Source organism: Artibeus jamaicensis, unplaced genomic scaffold (assembly GCF_021234435.1).
Source record: "Artibeus jamaicensis isolate MK-2021 breed Jamaican fruit bat unplaced genomic scaffold, CSHL_Jam_final contig_1417, whole genome shotgun sequence".
Taxonomy (NCBI): Eukaryota; Metazoa; Chordata; class Mammalia; order Chiroptera; family Phyllostomidae; genus Artibeus; species Artibeus jamaicensis.
This window is the reverse complement of record NW_026521282.1, coordinates 713,572-733,711: the sequence shown is the minus strand read 5'-3', so window position 1 is coordinate 733,711 and position 20,140 is coordinate 713,572. Positions and strand designations below refer to the sequence as shown.

General features: G+C 55.1%; 2 protein-coding genes across 2 annotated transcripts; both read right to left on the bottom strand.

Moving 5' to 3' along the window:
• Positions 1-3,889: 3,889 nt before the first annotated feature.
• Positions 3,890-8,891, bottom strand: NAA10 (N-alpha-acetyltransferase 10, NatA catalytic subunit). The gene is made up of 8 exons (XM_037151132.2): positions 8,567-8,891; positions 8,009-8,107; positions 7,612-7,670; positions 6,738-6,783; positions 6,536-6,651; positions 6,292-6,336; positions 4,908-4,992; positions 3,890-4,208 (listed from the first exon to the last, which is right to left on the bottom strand). Exons 1-8 carry the CDS (start codon positions 8,585-8,587, stop codon positions 3,972-3,974), a joined length of 708 nt encoding a protein of 235 aa, XP_037007027.1. The 5' UTR covers positions 8,588-8,891; the 3' UTR covers positions 3,890-3,971.
• An 84-nt stretch (positions 8,892-8,975) lies between these two features.
• Positions 8,976-17,175, bottom strand: RENBP (renin binding protein). The gene is made up of 11 exons (XM_037151126.2): positions 17,109-17,175; positions 16,687-16,796; positions 16,463-16,538; positions 16,161-16,236; positions 15,806-15,978; positions 15,085-15,309; positions 14,510-14,591; positions 13,987-14,162; positions 13,203-13,334; positions 9,220-9,307; positions 8,976-9,130 (listed from the first exon to the last, which is right to left on the bottom strand). The coding sequence occupies exons 2-11, from the start codon at positions 16,791-16,793 to the stop codon at positions 9,009-9,011; spliced, it is 1,257 nt and encodes a 418-aa protein (XP_037007021.2). The 5' UTR covers positions 16,794-16,796; positions 17,109-17,175; the 3' UTR covers positions 8,976-9,008.
• Between the last annotated feature and the right edge of the window lie 2,965 nt (positions 17,176-20,140).

Genomic DNA, 20,140 nt, shown 5'->3' with positions numbered 1-20,140 from the left:
CCCCAGAGAGACCCAGGGGGCGGGGCACCGATGCTTTGTACTGCCCTCAAGGGCCTTCTGTGGTTCTACGGGACTCCCACCAAGCTGGGTCCTTGCCTTCCCTCCTACTGGGCGCTAGGCCATACCTGAACTGCCTTGTGCTCAAAGCTCTCCTGCTAAGCAGCCCGGGCCAGTGTGAGAACCCCAAGGTGTTCAGCAAGCTGGTACCCTCTAGCTCCTGTCTTCCCTCCTCTAGAAGGCTATCTGGTCACCACTGGTAGACAGTACCCTTCACAGCATGGCCATTGGCCTTCAGTGCCATTGGGTGGGGACATCATAGCTGCTCCAGGCCCTGGACTCCTCTTAGTCACCAGCTTCCCCCAGATCCCCAGGACATCAAATGGGGCCCACCCTTCTCAAGTCACAGCCCTGAGAGATTCCCAGTGTCTGGTGGGAAAGAAGGTCAGCACCAGAGGACAGACCCTCAGCAGCTGTTCACTTCAGACCCCCCATGCAAGGGGCAGAACAGTGTTCAGCTAAGGTTCCCGTTCTTCACCCCATAGGGAGGAACAAGCCTCGTTTCCCCATAGGTGGTTACCACTTCCTGCTGCCGGAAGAGACTCTTCTGTCTCCTTTGCCCTACAGCTTGCACCTGTCTTGTCCTAGGCCTGGGGGTGGGGACACAGCTTTTCAACTACCGGCTCAGAGTAAGATTTTAGCAGGCCTGGAGGCAAGTCTGGGGCCTCCCTTAGCCAGGGGTACTGTTATTTCCCTCTCTACCAACTCATAGCCACAGGGCAACAGCTTTTCTCTAGCAAATGGGGAAGTCAGGATGCAGGTGGCAGGTGACAAGCCAGACCATTCAACTGTCTTTCGTTGGCTGGGAGGAAAATCCCTGGGGTCTAGATCGTGGGGCGAGTGACGCACTTAGGCTTGTGCTTGGGGATGTAAACCTGTATGTATTAGTGCAAAGGGTCCGAGCCTTTGTGCGCAGGGATGTCAAAGTCAGGCTCTGTGTACATGTGCGCACACATGACCTAGACCTGCAGCTCTTTGGGAGGGAGGGAGGGCTATGCAGGTACTTCCTGCCTTTCAACTACAAGCAATTCTCTTACCCAGAAGGTAAAAACATAACTCCTAAGCTTGCTGCAGCCCTCCCCCCCCCAGAACCAAGGGCCTTCTCTAAGATGCTATGTGTCCACAGGGTCTGGGGATGGAAGACCTGGGAGTTGGCCAGTCCCCAGTAGGTCCAGGACCTAGACGGCCAGTAGCTGGTTTGAGCTGTACCAACTGTTCAAATCCTTCAGCAAGGCAGGCGAGTGAGCCTCTTGCCTCTTCCCAAAGCAAGAAAAGATGCATCCACCCCGGAAAACTGCTCCTGGTCAGGAATCTACACCCCTCATCAGCTAACCCCAACACAGTCTGGCCCCTCTTTTCATCCAAACCCCGAATGGTCCCCAAAATTCCATCACCCATTCCATGGAGCTTGGCACAGGGCTCAAGACCACTGGAAAGTGCTGATGAACTCATCTCAGCTCCCACTTTCATATGCTCTCAGTGCTTTTCTGACTCCAGAAATGCAGACATGATGACCCTATTCAGCCACTGCTTTAAAACCTCAAGTAATTAGCCCTGGCTTTTAGGGCACTTGTTTGGCACTTAAGGCTTGCTCTATCCTTGGCTCCATTGTTCCCAAAGAATCCAAAATCCCATTATCATGCATTAGGCAAGGACCAGATCCAAGGGACTTAGCTAAACCTGTTGAGGAGTGCAGAGTGGAGTGTACACTGGTCTCAGGGGTGACCACAGTGCTGATGGGGTCAGGTCTGCTGCGTGGATGACAGATCTGCTGCGCGGATGACAGACCTGCTGCGTGGATGACAGACCAGAGGGGAGAGGAGATCAATGAAGAGGGAGGCCGTTACAAACAGCCCACATTACAGCAACAATAGATGAAAGCATGAATTGGGCAATAAGGCCCCTCCTGTTTTCCTACAAATCGGCTTTCTAGAAGTTTAACAATGAGGTATAATGTTATACACTTCAGTATATAGGTTCATGGGGGGAGGGGGAGAAGGCCCCGAAGCCTACCCCAGAAGGGCGAAGGGGTAGAGGAGCCTTCTTGCCTTTCATCAGCCTTCCAGACACAGCTTGGTTCTTTGGAACGAAAGCGGCCCCTCCCAGAAGCTAGGGAAGTGCTGGGCCCCAATGGCCAGTCTGGCCTGCGGCTTCCCCTCCTTCCCCCAGCAGTTCCCACCTCCACCCAGGAAACCCAACAGCCTGGGGGCGGCTAAGCCTCAGGGCCCGCCACGCACACCGGGCACCAAGGGCAAAGGGCGGGCGGGGTTCTTGTGGGCTGGGCAGAGGAAGAAAGGCGGGATCCATAAAGGAACCAAGCCGCCACCCGCTCCCTCCCTCCAGCGCTGGGGCGCGGCCCAGTAACACACAATGACGCTCGCTGATGCCACTGGACCAATCAGAGCCTGGGAACGCAGCTGCGAGGCTTTTGAGGCGGAAGACACTGACACCAAGCGCGGAGGGCGGGGTAAACATCCGTCTGCCACCCCTACATCGGAGGCCGTGACTTGAGCCAATCAGAATACAGCCGTCGCCCTCGCCAGGCAGGCATGCGCAGACTCAACTTTCAAGCCCCACTGTCCCCACCCCCTACTTTCAGCTTCCCCGGCTGCCTGTTGGTCACGTGCCAAGCGCCAGCCAAAGAGAACCGAGCTCCAAGCCTAGTGGCGAAATATTCAGCCTGGCAGGGAAGTAGTGTACCATCTGCAGTAGCAGGGACTTAAAGGGGAGTGACAGCTCAAGAGTGCTGAGCTTTACTGGGAGGTGGGCAGCCCAGACAGCCTGCTCAGGGTCGAGGAGCAGCAAGTGACGGTGCTGCAGCCAGAGGAAGGGGCACAGGAACAAATTTGGGGGTTACAGCAAAACCACGAAAAACAGGCCTTACATTCTGCATGAAATAACATTATCCACTTGTCAAAATCCATAGATTGTACAGCTCTGACTGGTGTGGCTCAGTGGATTGAGTGCCGGCCTGTGAACTGACTGGCCACTGGTTAGATTCCCAGTCAGGGCACATCCCTGGGTTGCCAGTGGGGTCCTGAGTTGGAGGTGTGCAAGAGGCAACCAATTGATGTTTCTCTCCCTCTTTCTCCCTCCCTTCCCTCTCTCTAAAAATAAATAAATGAATGAAATCTTTTTAAAAACCCACAGAATGTACCAACACAAAGAGGGAAATGTAAACCCTGAACTGTAGTTAATAATGTATCAATATTGGCTGAATTGTAACAAATGCAACACAATGCTAAATGTTAATAGGGGAAAACTGAGGGGGTACATGGGAACTCTGTGCTATCAATCCATTCTGTAAACCTAAAACTACTGAAAGTCTATTAATTATTTTCAAATTAAGGCTTAGGTTAGGGAGTAGATTCAAAGAGTACTATGGTGGTCAAAACACACAGGACTCATGGACCTTTTGGATGGCAGGGGAGGGATGATTCAAGGGCAATTGCCAGGACCCCCACAACTGGGTAGCTGGTTGGGCTGTAACCCAGACAGGACATCAGTAGATAAGCCCAGTTATCAGTTAGACTTAGACGTCTAGAGCTCAGCAAGGCAGTGACAGAGCAGGGCTGGGAAGGCAGAGCGCCTGCCCCCTAGGTGGGTGTGGCATCCAGAACTCCAGGGTCTCCCTCCCCAGGGCCCAAAGATGCTAAAAGCCAACAGACTTGGGAGCTCCACCTCCAAAGCCCCGACAAAGCTCTTCCCTTCTACTTGGGCTTTCCAAGATGCCCTGTGCCAAAAGGCTGTGAGGTCCACCTCCACAGGGACACAGAGGGGCCTGAGGCACATTCCCCCAAATGTGCACACTCGCACACACAAACCCCCCAAAGCCACTGGGTGAAGTTTATTGGGAAACCTCGGATGAGGATAGGATGGGCAGGCCAAAGTAGGGAGGTGAGTGCTTGCAGGCTCTAGGAGGCCGAGTCGGAGGCCTCTGAGCTGTCCTTGACGTCGGTGCTCTCTGTGGTCTCACTGACCTCGCTGAGGTCCTTGCTGTCACCACCGCTGTCCTCTGCAGCCAGGCCCTTCTCCTCACGACAGGGCTCTCCTGAGCTTGGAAGTGAGTTGCCCTTGCTCTCCGCCTTGTTCTCGATGGTGCCCAGCACTGTGTGCCTGCTCTTCTCCTTCAACTCCAGGTGCCGCCTCAGCTGCCATCAGGAGCCCAGGGAGAAGCAGGAGGAAGGAGATAGGGCCTAAGTCTCCAGACCATGTAGGCCCTCTCAAGCAGTCCAGGGGACTCTGTGCCTGTCACTTGCTGGGGGCAGAGGGCACAGTGACAGGCAGCAGGGCCAGGGCAGGAAACACAGGACTGCATTGGGTTGAATCCTGGCTCTGCCCTCTCTGGGCCCGTTTTCTCTCCTGTAAAGGGAGTCTGCTCATGCCTCCCTTACACGGGCTGCTGTCGGACCTTGTCTTTCACCTCAGCCCTGTTTTGTCTTACCCCTGAGCCTTGAGGCAGGCCATGGCTGTCCCCAGGCCCCCACTGCTATCCTGGAGCCCCCACTCTCAGCACATCCAGGGGCCTCCTCCCTTGCCTCTCACATCACGCCTCAGGGCAGCACAAGCTTCTTCCTGAAAATGGAATCTTGGGCCGATGTAGCCTCCTTCAAAGCCTTGACAAGGCCCAGCTTCCTCCCTGACAGCTGAGGAAACTGAGGTGACATGGATCAGGACTCCCAGCGATGTGGCCACAACAGCTGGCACCTGGTCCATCTCGCCTCCAGCCGTCCCAGCCCTCCTACTGTTTCAGGGACCCTGGGAGTTGCACCTTCCCTTGCAGCAGGGCCTCCCCTACTTGTCTTGCTTTCCTTTATCTTCGGGGACTGTGGCCCTGGCCCTACTCTTACCTCATCGGCCATCTGGGTGAGATCCCGCTTCATTGCATACGCATCTTCCCCATCTGCATAGTATTTGGGCTCCACTTCACTGATCCTGTGGGTGGGGGGTGGATAGACGGATGACGTGAATCAGTGGTTAACTTCTACTCAGCTTTCTGGCATCAGGTAGTGGGGCAGGACGTCATTTCCCCCTGAAGGACCCTTTTGTAGACAAACCCCATTTCCAACATAGCCTTCCCTCTGCTCTCTCCAGCAGTGAGTAACACTCAGTGCCTTTAGCCCTCTCTCCCCGCCCCACTGGGTCCTGCCATGGTCCAGCATCCCTAATCTGGTTACTAAGATCTTTCTGTGGCTTCTTGTGAGTTGAGGCCTGGAGTTTAGCCATCCTCCTCCCTCCCTGACCTGCTCTCCGTCACTTACTGAGACTGCATGGTCAGTTCCTATAGGGAACTAGCAACTGTGCCTAGCAACTGGGACTGGGGAGGAGAAGTGCTGCACCCTCTGCTCCTGATAGGCATTGCCAGGCAGTGTGGCCCCTGGCCCTAACAGCTCAGAAGGTATGCATGCAGACTTGGGCACCTGCTATTGGAATAGAAGCTGGACTCGATGGCCTAGAAGGGCCGTGCCGTACCTAAGCCCCTGGTATTGCTGACCGCTGAAGGTATCAGCACCTGGGTCAAAGATCCCTCCTCAAATACCCTTCACAAAAGTCCCTTCTCATCCCCCACTAAACGCAGACTGAGTGCTGTCTCAGTGGGCCCTCTAGGGACAGCCCATCCCAGCCTCCTACTGGAGTAGCTTTTGCCATCATGCACTGGGTGCGTCAATTCCCTGCCAGGCTCTTTCTGTCCTGTACCGGGCGCACAGAGACTCCTGTGTCCCTGAGTGGACCCACCCTCATCCACCAGGATGCCCAGGGCTCTAGCTCCCTCCACTCCTCGTGCAGAGGCTTCTGTAGCACCATGTTCTCCTTTCTTCTGGCTCCACTTAGGTGCTTCCAGGTGCCTGGCCACTCTGAGTCCTGTTCCTAGGCCTCTGCTCATGTCCTGAGCCCTCATCTCTCCTCCTGAACCTTCACTGGAAAGCCTGTGTGCTCTTCACCATGCTGCCCTTCACCTTCGCTTGGCCGGCATCAAGCAATCGCTCCTCCACCCAGCAAGACACATCACACATCCTTCTGCATCACATGCCTTGAGCAGATGGCAGCAGGTAAGTGCCATCACCACTGAGAGTGGAGGAGGCACCCCGGCAACGTGTGTGGAGTCCGGACCTGCTCCCCATGCCAGCCTCCCCCAGCCCACTGCCTGGAAGTCAGCTCGGCCCATCCCAGCCACGTGGATGAGCCAGACCTGGGACCACCCCCACTACATTAGAAAAATCTAGATCTACTTACTGAAAGTTGAGGGTGTTGGAATAGAGGTGCAGGGCGGCCCGGTTACTGCAGGGGAACAAGGCACTACTGAGCTGCACAGGCTCGGTCAGGCAGGGATAGCACGTCCAGGCCCTATCCCTCTTCCTAGTGCCCCCTCCCCACTAATCCCACTTCCAGATCTTCTCCAAAAGCCAGGGCACCCCAGGACCCACATCAAGACGGTATCTCCTCCCTACTCCTCCCTTCCCTAGGCCCTGGCTTCCACCTCTTCCTGACATGCAGGGAAACATATTTGGCATTGAAGTTCTCGATCATGGCTCGGGAGGCCTGGTCCATCAGCTTCTGAGCCAGGCCAAGGCGTCGGTGAGAACGCTTCACAGCCTGGTGAAAGAAGGGCGGGTCCTTGAGAGCTGCCCCAACTAACCCCTGCTTCCACCCCCATCAGAGTCTGCATGGGCTCTACGCACCAGTGAGGTGATATGTCCATGGGGCACATCATCTGGGTCCTCTTCCCTAGAGCAAGAAGAAAGGAAAGAGTCTAGCAAGGAGCCTGTGCGGATGCAGCTACTACCCTGCACCCCCACCCTGCATATGTACACGGCAGGAGCACAAACTCCTCTGGCTGGCCCCAAAGTTCCCCCAGACCTGGGATGTGGGGAGAGCTGAGGCACCCAAAACCCCTCACAGCAGCCAAAACACATGTAGTGTCAACAGAGTATAATGGAATATTGTCTAGTGGTTAAAAAAAAAAAAGAGCTAGCAAGCCATGAAAAGACATGGAGTAACAAATTCACATTACTAAGTGAAAGAAGCCAATCTGAAAAGGGTATATAGTTTCTGGTTGCAAGTCAATGACATTCTGGAAAAGGTAAAACTATGAGACAGCACAAAGATCATTAGTTGCCAAGAGGAGGAGGGTGGGGTGAACAGGCAAGTACACGCAGGGGATTTTGACTTTAGGACTGTGAAAGTACTCTGCATGGCATTCTAATAGTGGACATGTGTCATTAGATATTTGTGTAAATCCACAGGATGAAACTTAATGAGGGCTGTAGACTTTAACAATGCAGCAATACTGGTGCGTACACTGTAACAAATATACCACAAGGCTTTAATAATAAAGGAAACTAGGGGGGAGGGGGTATATAAGAAGTCTGTACTTTCCATTCAGTTTATTCAATTTTGCAGTGAACTTAAAACTAAACTTAAAAAGTCTGTAAATTATTATTTTTTTTAAAACCAACCCAGGCAGCATCCACCAGACACTTGCAGTGGTCGTGTGCCACCCCCCTCCCCCACCCAGCTCCCACACCCGGCTTCTCTCCCTTCTTGGTGACTCACATTTTGGCCAGGACATACCCCACAATCTTCCCATTCTCATCCTCAGCGATGTAAGAGAGCTGGGTGACAGGGAGGAAAAAGAAGTCAGGAAACAACTTCCTGTCCCAGGTGAGGAGCCCTTACGGGGCACCTCGGCCCACAGCCCGCCCACCGTGCACATGACAGACAGAAGTCCATCAAGTGGTGAGTTCAGTGACAGCTCCTGACCTGCAGGCCCAGTGGCTTGGTTTCCCCGCAGCACACTGCGCCCCTTTCTTTCCCAGGGAGAGGACAGACAGAGGTGTGAATCCTGTCCCTCCCTTGGTCCAGTTTTAAGCTACCTACCCTAGGTGAAAACACCCACTCCTCCCCAACTGACGCCTGTTGTCTGCAGTCCCCAAATCCCCCAGCTGCCCACCTGGGGCCAGGAGAGGCCATGGTAAAAATAGTATTTCATCTGGTAGTTCTCTGGCAGGCACAGGAGGTTGCAGTGCTGCATGTTCATCAGGTCCTCTGGCTGCGGGGAGGAGGGCAGTGGAATGCAGTCAGGCCTGGAACTGCGGTGACCAAGCAGGCCTTGGTCCTGTCAGAAGCCTTCTTGCTGTCTGTCTAGTCACCGACCACCCCCACCCCCGCAGGGCTTGGCCGGTCAGTGACTGTCTTTACACAGGCCTGGCCCACAGGCGCTGTGCAAAAATCTTCTGTCCTTGGTATGAACGTGGGTGCCACGGGGGTCTCCCAGACACCACGCAACTGAACCCCGACATCCCGCAAAGACGGGGTTCGCAGCCCCGGCCTCCTCTTCGGGTAGGTCAGGCCCCTCTTTCGGGTAGATCCACCCCACGGACACGTTGGCCTTCACCTCCCCGCGCAAGACTGCCGGCCCGGGACGCGGCAGGCCCCTCGGGAGCATGCGCACGCGGCCACCCGACCCGCACCCACGCGGCGCGGACAGCCTTCCGCCCTGGCCCCTCACCCTCGCATTGCGGATGTTCATAACGGCGGCGGGGATCGCGGCTCCCAGCGGATCGTGAACTCGCAGTCAGCTGCCGCCGCCGCGATCCGAAGTGACGCCGGGGCCAGGGCCGGGGCTGGGGCCGGACTGGGGCTTGCGGGGGCGGGGGGCGGAAGGGGAGGTGCGCTCCGGGACAGGCTACCGGCCGGAAGTGCTCGCCGCCGCACCCGCCCTGGCGGCCGCACGGCCAATGAGCCAGATCCGCAAAGGCGGGCGGTACCGTCGGTGGGTGGGGAGATGGGCGGGGCGGTCTAAAAGCTCGCAGCAGCAAGGCGGTAGGCGGGTGAGTTACCGTCTGGGTGAGCGAGTGCCCTCCCGCAAGCGTGGCGACTACACCCAACCCCGGCGACCCCACAGACACGCGCACGCGGGCAGTGGAAGAGCCTGAGCTTTATTCAGCGCTTCAGCAGGCGGCATCAGCGGACGGGGACCCGGCGCCGCGGTCAGGGACCGGAGCGTGGCGGCTCAGCAGAGCGCCCAGCATCTCCTCGCACATGGCTAGGCACCGCGGCACGTGGAAGCAGCCTGCGGGGAGAGGACAGATGGCGAGTTGGGAGGACTGGGGTCCGCCAGATTCCCGGAGCCCGTGGAGCCCCACCCTGTCCCTCACTCACCTTTGAAAGGACCCCCCTTGATGTTGAGGGCAACCTTCCCCTCTCGGTTTAGGTAGCCAAACCATTCCCCGTACTCGGAATCTCGAAACTGGAATAACAATGAGACATTGACAGCTAGCATCTGCAGGAGCCGCCCTATTTGTGACAGGCCTGGGGAAGGGCCTCTCACTGTCCCCACTGAACTGTGACCCGGGTCAGAGCTCAAGTTGACCCCAGGTAACCTGGCTCCAGAATCGGTGCTCTAACAACACACCATACCGCATTCCGGACAAGGATAAAAGCGAGGGGCTTTTCCCGTTCTCTTTTCTGCAGGGGTTTGAGAGCCTATAGCTAGATAACCCACTGAGGAAAAGCAGTACAGGCTGTTAGATTAAATACTGCAAGATAGATGGAAAAGAACCCTGCTTAGGAATGACAGAAACGTTATATACCTTGATCGTGCTTGTGATTACACAGATGTATACATTGCCAAGTCTTAGTGAACTAGGCACTCCAAATGGACACATTGTAGTGTCTATAACCTGTACTTCAGTGCAATGATTTAAAGAAAGAAAAAAGAGAACCCTGATGGAAGTGCTGGTATGTCAGGTAATTTTATAACAAGTTACTCCCTTGGAGTCCCGGTTCCCTACTACCCAGGCCTTTCTTCCAGTAGCTGACACTGTGAATGTCCATCACTGAGATCTGATTCCTGCTCACCACAGGTCCCAAGTGCACCTCTCCCTCCCTCAGAGCCACCTGAAGCCTGCCTCTGCCTAGCAACTCTGTTGACCCTTCCGCATTCCTCCCTTCTCTCCTGCTTGAATCTCATTGGCCACCTGTCCAGAGAGGCTTGTCAATTCCTTTCACACACCCCAGGATGGACCTCAGAGCCCTAGCCTCAGTCCTCTTTCCTTCCTGGATAGAGACTTCAGTGGAACTGAGCCCCTTCTAAGAATGGTCACAGAGGAAGTCAATGACATTGAAATCCACTATCAAAGTGTATCTGCCCTGGCTGGTGTGGCTCAGTGGACTGAGAGCTGGCCTGCAACCCAAAGGGTTGCTAGTTCAATTCCCAGTTAGGGCACATGCCTGGGTTGTGGGCTGGGTCCCCAGTGGGGGGTACAGAGAGGCAGCCACACATTGATGCTTCTTTCTCCTTCTCCCTCCCTTCCCCTCTCTCTAAAAATAAATAAATAAAACCTTTTAAAAGTATCTTATTATTAAATATTAATACCCTATTTCACTGATTTTTTTAGAGATGGAGGAAGAGAGAGGGAAACATCAATGCAAGAGAGAAGCATCGGCCCTGGCTGGTGTGGCTCAGTGGATTGAGCGCAGGCCTGTAAACCAAAGGGTTGCCAGTTTGATTTCCAGTCAGGGCACATGCCTGGGTTGAGGGCCAGGTCCCCAGTTGGAGGCATATGAGAGGCAACCACACACTGATGTTCGTCTCCCTCTCTTTCTCCTTCCCTTCTCCTCTCCCTAAAAATAAATAAAATCTTTTTAAAAAGAGAGAGCGAGAGAAGCATCAATTGGTTGCCTTCCGTACATGCCCCAGACATGAAACCTAGGTGTGTGCCCTGACTGGGAATCGAACCTTTTGGTTATATGACAATGCTCCAACCCAGACACAGGCTAAGGCTCAAACTATCTTTTCAGCTTCTGCTACCTCAGTTGGTTACAGCATTGTCTTGTTACAAACAAGGTTTTGGGTTCAATCTCCAGGCAGGGCACATAAAAGAATCAATGGATGAATACATAAATAAGTGAAACAGTGAAGCAATGTTTCTCTCTCCCTTCCTCTCTCTCTAAAACTCAATCAGTAAAAAAAAGGACCTCATGAGCTGCTGGGGCCCATGAGTTGCTGTCTTCTTTGTAGGGGGTAAAAGTTAATTCTGTATCTATTCATTCTATCTTTCTAGGGACATTGAATCCTTACTCATTTTTTAACTACTTGATCTGACATGAAAAGATAACAAATAATTTAACTGTTTTCCTGTCCATTTTTCTGTGGGTGTCTTAAATTTTGGTTTTTGTAGTCTGTGTTGGTTAGTGTATAATGATTGACCTGTTGGTGATAACTTTTCTAATTGTTCAAATGCCATCTCTATCTCTTTAAAATGTATTCCTTAAATTTAACTTGAGGCAGTTAAAACTGGTGGCCTCTAACACACGTTCTTTATGAATGCATTCAATATTAAGATACAGCATTGGCTCTCATGACTCCTGGGTTTGGAAGTAGTGATGAGCTTGTGCAATACTGGGAGATGCCTCTCCAAGTACAATGTAACATGAACGTATTTGAGATTTCTTGTTTTAAAAAAAAATTTAAAGATTTTATCCATTTACCTTTAGAGAAGGGAAGGGAGGGAGAAAGAAAGGGAAACATCAATGTATGGTTGCCTCTAGCACGCCCCCTACTGGGGACCTGGGCTGCAACCCAGGCATGTGCCCTGCCTGGGAATCAAACTGGCGACCCTTTGGTTTGCAGGCCGGCACTCAGTCCACTGAGTGCCACACCAGCCAGGGCTAAAGTATTTTATTTTATTTATTTTTAGGAAGAGGGAAAGGAAGGAAGAAAGAGGGGCAGAGAAACATCAGTTGGTTGCCTCTTGCAAGACTGTAACTGAGGGCCTAGCCCACGACCCAGGCATGTGCCCTGACTGGGAATTGAACCAGCAACCTTTTGTTTGGCTGGCTGATGCTCAATCCACTGAGCCACACCAGCCAGGTCCTATTTGGAATTATTATTGGTGAGAAATTTGTGTGCTGCTAATACTACTATGGTCACTGCCCCCATTCATAATGGGAATAAATGCTGGATTTCAGTCAGAGCTTAGTACAAATAAATATGTAATTTTCTTTTGGGCTTTGAAGCCCATGGACTCCAGCATAAGACCTCCTGCTATAGTCTCTCTCATTCTGGAGTTTACCAATGGACTACATTGTGGCCTTAGAAGTTAAGCAGTAATCTTCATTCATTCGCCGCCAGGCTCAGCGCCTGAGGTACCCCTCAGCAGTAGCTGGTATAGCTCATCACTTTTTGGCCTCTGAAAGGCCTCAGCTTCCTTCCTACCTTGAAGCTGATCCTTGTCTCCTTTACTGGGCTTCCTATTCTCTCTTCTCCTTCTGTACTTTCAGAAGCTTACTTTGTCTCCTGGCTTCCAATATCATCTGTATTCTTTCTTTCTTTCTTTTTTATACAAAAGATTGTATTTGTTTTTAGAGGGAGGGGAAGGGAGAGAGAAAGAGGGAGAGAAACATCACTGTGTGGTTGCCTCTCGAGTGCCCCCAATCGGGGACCTGGCCTGCAACCCAGGCGTGTGCCCTGACTGGGAATGGAACCAGTGACCTTTTGGTTCCCAGGCCAGCACTCAATCTACTGAGCCACACTAGCCAGGGCTCATCTGTACTCTTACGACACCCAAACAATCCTGGCCCAGACCTCTCCCACTTAACTGGATTTAGATGCTCCTGTACACTGCAACTCCCACTCCAGGCCAGGCCCCATCTTCACTGGCCAGGAGGACAGCTATAGTCTCCTGTCTCCCTGCCTTTGCCCCATACCCTGTAGCCTCCCCTCCTGAATCCCCAGGACCCAGTAATGCCTAAATCAGGCACGGTGACAGCTCTGTACAGAGCATTCCTGCCACTCATTTCCTCCCACAGCCCCCCCGACCTTGCTTTATTTTCCACAGCTCCCATTACCATCTGTGTTTGCCTGTTCGCTTGTATATGGTCTGTCTCCCCACCCTCTACTGAAATATAAGCTTCAAGGGAGCAGGGACTGCTCTGTGGACTGAGCAGAGGGCAGCAGGGGACCTCCAGGAACTCTCAGACCAGCTGAGGGACCACACCCAGTAAACAGGAAGTAGGGGGTGTGGGAGGACCCTCCCCATCCCTGGCCCGCCTTCTCCCGCAGCTCAGGAAAGCATTGCCTGTGTCTCCTCCACACCCTTGCTGAGCCCATGGAGGGCTGTGGACCAGGAAGTGGCACTTACCTGGCAGAAGGTGTACTCAGCCACCTGGTAGAAGAGATGCAGTAAGGCAGGGTCCCCACTGTCACTGTAGCCCATGAGTAAGGCAATCATGGCTTCGCTGTGCGGCCACCAGAGCTTCATGGCCCACTCCAGCTGAGAGCAGAGCAGAGGGAGGCATCTGAGAGCCCAGGGTCCCACCCTCTGCCACCCCTCTCAACAGCAAAGTCACCCCCATTTTTCAGGCCCTGGCTCAGACTCCATCTGGCCCAAGAACCTGGAGCTTAATCACAGGATGGACATCTCTGGGAGTCTGAACAGCCCCTCGAATAGGACTAGCTTCTGGACCCAGTGCGCACCAAAGGGCAAGAATGGGCAGGCTTTCCTTTAGCCCTGGAATTGAACCCTGTCTGCCTTGCTAGTCTGTCTAAAGCCCCTAGGACACTCAGTTCCTGCCAGTGGCAGAGTCAGCCACTCTGCCGATCTCAGCAGGACCAAGGCACAATCAGGGAAAATAGGCGTAAGGGAGCAAATCTGCTACCCCTGCTGGCACCTTTTCAAAATCACCCAGAGAGCCTTTTCAAGATGAAGGGAACTAGTGCCTCTGCATGCGCGTTGTCTGCGCACACAAGCTCAAGGACCACTGGTACGGAAGTCAAAAGCTTACCACCGAGGTCACGCTGGGCAAGTTTACCACTCTGAGCCCAGGTCCCTCTCTGGGAAATGGGCGATGAGAGCAAGCTCTGAACGTCTCAAGACAGAAAGCTTTGAATAGGTTAGTATCCCGTGGCCCTGAGCACATTCCCACCTGGGTAGGGCACAGGCCATCCACATCCTGGAAGTAGAAGAGGCCTCCATGGTCAGGGTCCCATCCAGAGCGGAAAGGCAACAATAGGAACTTGTCAATAACATGGGCTCGAAGTTCAGCGTCGCCTTTCCTGATGGCATGACGGAGCAGGAACCATCCAGCTTCTAGTGCGTGGCCTAGTGAAGGCTCAGGGTAAGGCGGGCTGCTGGTCCTCCCCTTGGTTGGGAGGCCGTGCTTCCCTTCCCAGCTCCCTAACATCGGGAGCTGCTCCGAACTCCCTGGCCCATGTGACAGACCCTCCCATATAGAAAGCTTGTCCTCCCCCCTAATCCATCCTGGACTACATCTCCTGCTGCTGATGCCCCAGCTTGGGAGGTCTGTCACCCCTTCCTTGTCTGGACCTTGGCTGGGAGAGGATGAAAGGAGGAAGGCGGTCCCCAGGTACTCCCCCATCTGAAGCCTAGAGACCGAAGCTGAGTACTTCCCTCCTCTAGGGTGGCACCCAGCCCACCCTGCCCCTCACCTGGGTTCTGGTGTCTCCCCAGGCAACCAGAAAGTTCCTTGCCATCCTCTGACACATTCTCCAGCACAGCCTGCCCATCCCTCTGCCAGGAGAGGAGTAGGAGAAAGTGATTCTGCCTTTAGCCCCCACCGTCCAACCATAAAGACCCTCCCTCCCTCCCTCCCTCCCTCCATAAGCTGCAAGCTTGGGCAGGCTGGCTCAGAGGGGCATTTGAGGAAGAGCTAACTCACTGCCAAGAGCCTGGATGGGGCCCCCCAAGGTAACAATGCTAAGACATTGAAGGCACCAAGACTGGGTGGGTTGAGCTGCCCACAGCAGCCTGGAAAGCCTTGGGTCTGGCTGGGTTTCCTGCTCTCTGATGTGCTGAGGCTCTGGCACCCTTCCTCTTGCCCTTGGCCCCACCCAGCTCCCGGCGCTCTCCACCTTCCCGAGGGTCCTGGGCTGAGCCTCCCTATCTTAAAGGGGACCACCAGGGTCCAGGTTGGTGCGGGAGGAGCTGCCCTGAGGGGTGGGGATGCCCTGCTCTCCAGCACCCAGGCCCCATCTGACAGCTGGCATCAGCCTCCCGCCCCCACCTGGACATGCTGCAGAATCCTCTGGGCGCACCAGTCCCCCAGCTCCGCATACTTGCTCGCCAGCTCGTCATCCTCCTCCCCAAGCTGCTCCACCAGGTTAAGCAGCATCATGGGCACCGCCATGGACTCTGAGGCTGGGGTCCCTGGGAGCCAGGGCCGGCCCAGCCCCGATGGGTCTTTCCGTACCCAGTGTACGATCTGATCCATCATCTCCACTGCTTCCCTCTGGGTGGGGGTGGGGTGAGGGGAGGCCCAGGCTGAGTGGGGGTGAGGTGAGGGGGAGGCCCAGGCTGAGGCTGCCTCAGGGGCTCCCAGTCTGGGGGTACATGCCACTCCCAGGCAATGACGTTGGATCTGAAAGCACAGGGGACACCAGGGAAGAGGGAGAGGTCCCCACCCACGTGGGGGCCGGCCATGGATTGGCCCCTCTGTACCCAGGGCCCCTGTGAAGGTGCAGGGAAGGGGGAGGAATTCAGAAGTGAAGGAGACTTCTGCGGGATACCCTTAGACACACAGTATCAATACAGTGCAATACTGGGGGGTGTTGCCAGCAGCCCTGGAGCCGTGGGGGGCCAGAGGAAGGACTGACATTGACAGCAGACCCAGCCTGCAGACAGAGCCCCGGGGAAAGGTTTGCACACAGAGCGGGACTGCATTAGGTGGCTATGCCCAGCATGGGCGACAGCACAGAGATTCTCAGGGCAGCCTCCATCCCACGCACCTGGTAATGTGCTTCCCCTGTCACGCGCCACAGCTCGTTCATGGCCATGGTGTAGAAACACTCGCTAAAGATGGTTCGCTGCACCTTGACCGGGCGGCCATCCCGTGTCAGGACAAAGGCACACTTCTTTCCAGGAGGTGCCACTCGGGCATAACGCAGCAAAAATTCGCCACCTGGTGGTTGGAAAATTGACATGCTAGAATTCAGGTGAGGACACTCTCGCCTCTTCTTCCCACCTGTGAGCGTCCCCAGCCTCTTTGCTGTTTCTAGACCCCTCTAGAAAGTAGGCACACATGAGCTATTGTGTAAACTTGGAGTGGCCTTTGGGAAGAAGGTAGGGGCAGGGAGAGGGCACCTGCTTTAGCTGAATCCAGAAGTTCAGGGCAGCGGAAGCGCTCAAACTTGCGGTACAGGTGACAATACATCCACACCTGTGAAGGAGCAAAGGGAACGTGGCTTAAGAGAGGGGCAGCAGGGTCCTCAGGGCTGGGGTGAGGGGGAGCCCTAGGTGCCCTTGGCAGGGAAAAAAGGAACAGTGTCGAGGTGAGAGACTTTGTCGTGTGTGTGTGCGCACGTGTGGACCGAAGCAGGGCAGACCAAGCTGACTTTGTCTTCCACCCCTGGGAAAGCTGCAAGCAAGCCTGGGCACATCCCTACCTGCCTCCCCTGCAGCCAGACATACTTGAGGTCGTCATACACATGGCCATCGCGGCCGAGGCACGTGAAGAAGCCCCTGTAGGACACAGCGTTAGCAAAGGGAAGGGGCCCTGCACCCCCAACAGCCTTCTGGGCCCAGCAGATCTGAGACGGCTGAGAGTGAGGCGGGGGCTCAGGTGAGGCAAAGACCCTGCTGAGGGCACGGGAAGGTGGGCGAGGCGCACCCATACTCCTGGTCGTGGGAGTGCTCCATCCAGAAAGCCACCACACGGTCAAGCTCCTGCCCCACGCGCTCCTTCCAGGTTTGCAGAGTCTCCCGCTCCTTCTCCATTTCCTGGGGAACTTGGGACTTGGAGGTGCAGCTCCCCCACAGACCTCCCCATCTTCCTGGATCCCAGCCTCCTGAATGGGCTCCTCTGTGCCCCAGGTCACCCCAGGCTTGAGTGGGCACCAGGGCTGCCTGACCCTCAGGCCTGGGGATCCAGCCCTTGATTGTTCCCCCAACTTGTGTGCAGCGCTGCCCTCTGACCTGGGACCAGCCCCAGGACTGACCCCACCAAACCGGGGATACTTCAGAACAAAACCTTACTCCCCACGGGCCCCACCACTGACCCAACACACTCAGGGGCCCCCCGTTCATCCCTACCTCTCCTCCAGGAAGCCAGACCCAGATGGGCACGATCTCGTGACTGTCACTCAGCTGACCCAGCTTCGCCCCACCCACCCCCTCCTTAGGGGTTCCGCGGGGCCTGGGGGGCGGGCCCCCGAGGGGGCGGGGCTTGGTGAATCGCTAGGGCCCGCCCCCACGCTTCGGCTCCGCCCCCACACTCAGCCAGCTGTGACCCTCTAGTGGCTGAACCCCGGGATCGCTGCCGCTGGGGCCGTCAGCTCAACATCTTCCTGGTGGGAAATACTGGGTGAGTTCACAGGAAGGTATGGGACGAGGTCGGGGGCGGGGCTGGGAGGGTGGGTGTGTTGGGGAGCATGGGCCAGTTCTCCCTGTCCAACCATCTCTCCCCACCCCTGAACTAAATCCTGAGAGGGCCCCTAGTGTGGGAGTGTGGCTGGGCCAAGGGGGGAGACCACGGGGCAGTGGCCTCAGCAAAGGTGTGGGGCTCAGGTACAACAAGAGAGGGGATGGCTGGAAGTGCCTGAACTGAGGCCTCTCTGACCCTGTGACCCCACAGAGTGAGCAACTCCTCTGGATGAATCAGGTCATCAACTGCGTCAGTGGTCAGGGTCAGTGCAGGGCAACCATTGGCATTGACTTCTTAGCTCAAGCGATGCAGCTCAAAAGCCGGGCATCAATTGTGCAGGTAAGGGTGAGGGTCCCAGGACCCCTGTCTTCTGACCCCCAAGTTCTCCAGGCCTGTCTTCCAGTGGCCAGATGTGGTTTGTGTGACTCTGTGACTGACTGTGTGACCTGATCAGGTGCCCTGAGCAAGGCTGGCTGACCAACTGTGCCTCACTTTCCCTGAGATGGGCCTAATTATGTGGAGGCCATGGTTCAGGGGCCGGATTGCCTGAGGGCCGCCAGCTCCCAATATGGCTTGTGGGAGCTTGGACTTCTGGGTCAGTTGCCCCTTCTTCTGAAAGGATGGAGTGCAGCCCAGGAGTGTACGTGGGCCTCCCTGCCTCATCAGTGCAGCTCCGGAATGCAGCCAGAACGCAGAGGTTCCAGTGCTTGAGCATGGCCCTATAATGCAGCTCCCACCGCTGAGTGCTGGTCTTTGATGTCACAGTGGTTGACTCCTTCCAGGCTCTGGTTGCTTGGCAGGCCGACTTCCTGCTGTGGGTTGACCTTCCCAACCCCAAACAATTCCCCTTTGTGATGCTTGAGAATAAGACTGACCTCCCAGTGGGGAGGGTTACAAGCATACCTTGGAGATACTGCGGGTTCCGTTCCAGGACACTGCAATAAAGTGAGTTGTAATCTCTTTTAAAATATTTTTTATTTATTTTTACAGAGAAGGGAAGGGAAGGAGAAAGAGAGGGAGAGAAGCATCCATATGCCTCTGGCAGGCCCCCAACTGGGGCCCTAACCCACAACCCAGACCATGAGTTGTAATCTTTTTGCGGGTAGAGTGTCTTGCCTTCAATTTGTAAAACACAGAACATCTATGACGTACAATAAAACCAGGTATGCGGGCCCTGACTGGTGTGGCTCAGTGGGTTGGATATCGTCCTGCAAACCAAAAGGTCGCTGGTTCTATCCCCAGTCGGAGCACATGTCTGGGTTGCTGGCCGGATCTGTTGGTGCTGGTCTCAAAATAATGGGCCCTCAATTGGGCCTGCGACAAGCAACCGATTGATGTTTCTCTTCCACATCTATGTTTCTTTCTCTCTCTTTCTCCCTCCCTTCCCCTTTCTCTAAAAATGAATAAATAAAATCTTAAAGAAAAAAGAAAACAAGGTATGCCTGTGCACTGTTTTTGTCTTGCCTCTACCCTTCACCCTAGCTCATGCTTAGGGGAGCTCACCCCTTGCTTTGGGCCTGGCTGGGCTCGTGTTGACCTGCCCTGCTCCCAGGTGCCTGTCATTGTTTATGGTGTACCTCTTTATGTTCAGCCTCACCCCTGCATCCCTTGCACTCTCATGCCAGACCCTTGGTATGTGGAGGGTTCTAAGGGTCCCATTGGTGGCCCCCCTGGCCCTCGATCCAGTAGACAAGGCCTTGGCCAGTCTTCTGATACCACTCCTCTCCCCTCTCAGGTCTCTCCCCAGGAGGCTGACGAATGGTGAGCCCATTATTTTGAGACCAGCACCAACTAGTGTGGCCCTTGCCCTTCCTAGTGCCATGAAGACTGCCTTAAGGCAGGTGAGCACGGGAAAGCAGAGGGTGTGTGGGAAGAACCCCTGCAGCTTTCTAAAGGCTAAACATCCAGAGTCATCTGTCACACACCTGACAGATCTGCACATGACCCCCCCCCCTTTCTGGGGCCAGCCCCAGACTCTTGGTTACAGCTGGACTGCATTGCTCCTGCTGCTCCGATGTGAAGGACACATGGTGAGGTCAGGACCCCTGGAGGCCCCAGGACTGTCAGATCAGGGTTGGTGCAGTGGAGAAGACAGGGCTATAGCCCTCAGGGTCAAGATCAACAGGACCCCACAAGAACCCAGTGGATCGGGCACCAGGGACAAGAGCTGGCCCCAAGAGGCTCCGGGTAGAGATGAATTGGACCCACCTCTGCTGCACCTGTGAGCTGGTCCTGCATGGGAATGTGCATCTAGCAGGCGGAGATGGAGAAGGCGGTTTTTGGTACCAGAGTGAAATTGTGAGGGGGTGGAGTGAGGAGGCAGTCATACTGAATTCTCCCCTTGCTTTCTGTCCGTACCACCAGCACTAAGGGGACCACCTGGCCACATCCAAGCTCTCCAGGCCTCCAGGCTGCTTGGCACTAAGAACTAATTCAGTGTACCTGATCCTGGCTATACCCTAGCAAAACCACCCCACCCCAACATCGGGGCTACCCCACAGTTGGTTCAAGAGTTCTGCTTCTTCCTCCCTGGGGCCCTGGCTCCACTGCGCAGGGAAGCCGGCCAGGAGAATCCACCCCTACAGTGCCTGCGGAGTGCTAGACATGGAACCACCCCATGGGTGAGTGACCTGGGAGTTGATATTCTGGGGGCTTCCTTGGGTCTTGAGTCCTGATGGAAGCTCTAGTTAAGCCCTCCCCA

Coding starts and splice junctions, on each gene's coding strand:
- NAA10 (XM_037151132.2), bottom strand. CDS start 8,587: ATGAACATCCGCAATGCGAGG. Junction 6,337..6,535: donor TCCCTGCATGTCAGGAAGAG/GTGGAAGCCAGG, acceptor GTTCCCCTGCAG/TAACCGGGCCGCCCTGCACC. Junction 4,209..4,907: donor TCACCCAGATGGCCGATGAG/GTAAGAGTAGGG, acceptor TCCTGATGGCAG/CTGAGGCGGCACCTGGAGTT.
- RENBP (XM_037151126.2), bottom strand. CDS start 16,793: ATGGAGAAGGAGCGGGAGACTCTGCAAACCTGGAAGGAGCGCGTGGGG. Junction 15,979..16,160: donor TCTGGATTCAGCTAAAGCAG/GTGCCCTCTCCC, acceptor TCCAACCACCAG/GTGGCGAATTTTTGCTGCGT. Junction 15,310..15,805: donor CAGGGGAAGCACATTACCAG/GTGCGTGGGATG, acceptor ACCCCCACCCAG/AGGGAAGCAGTGGAGATGAT.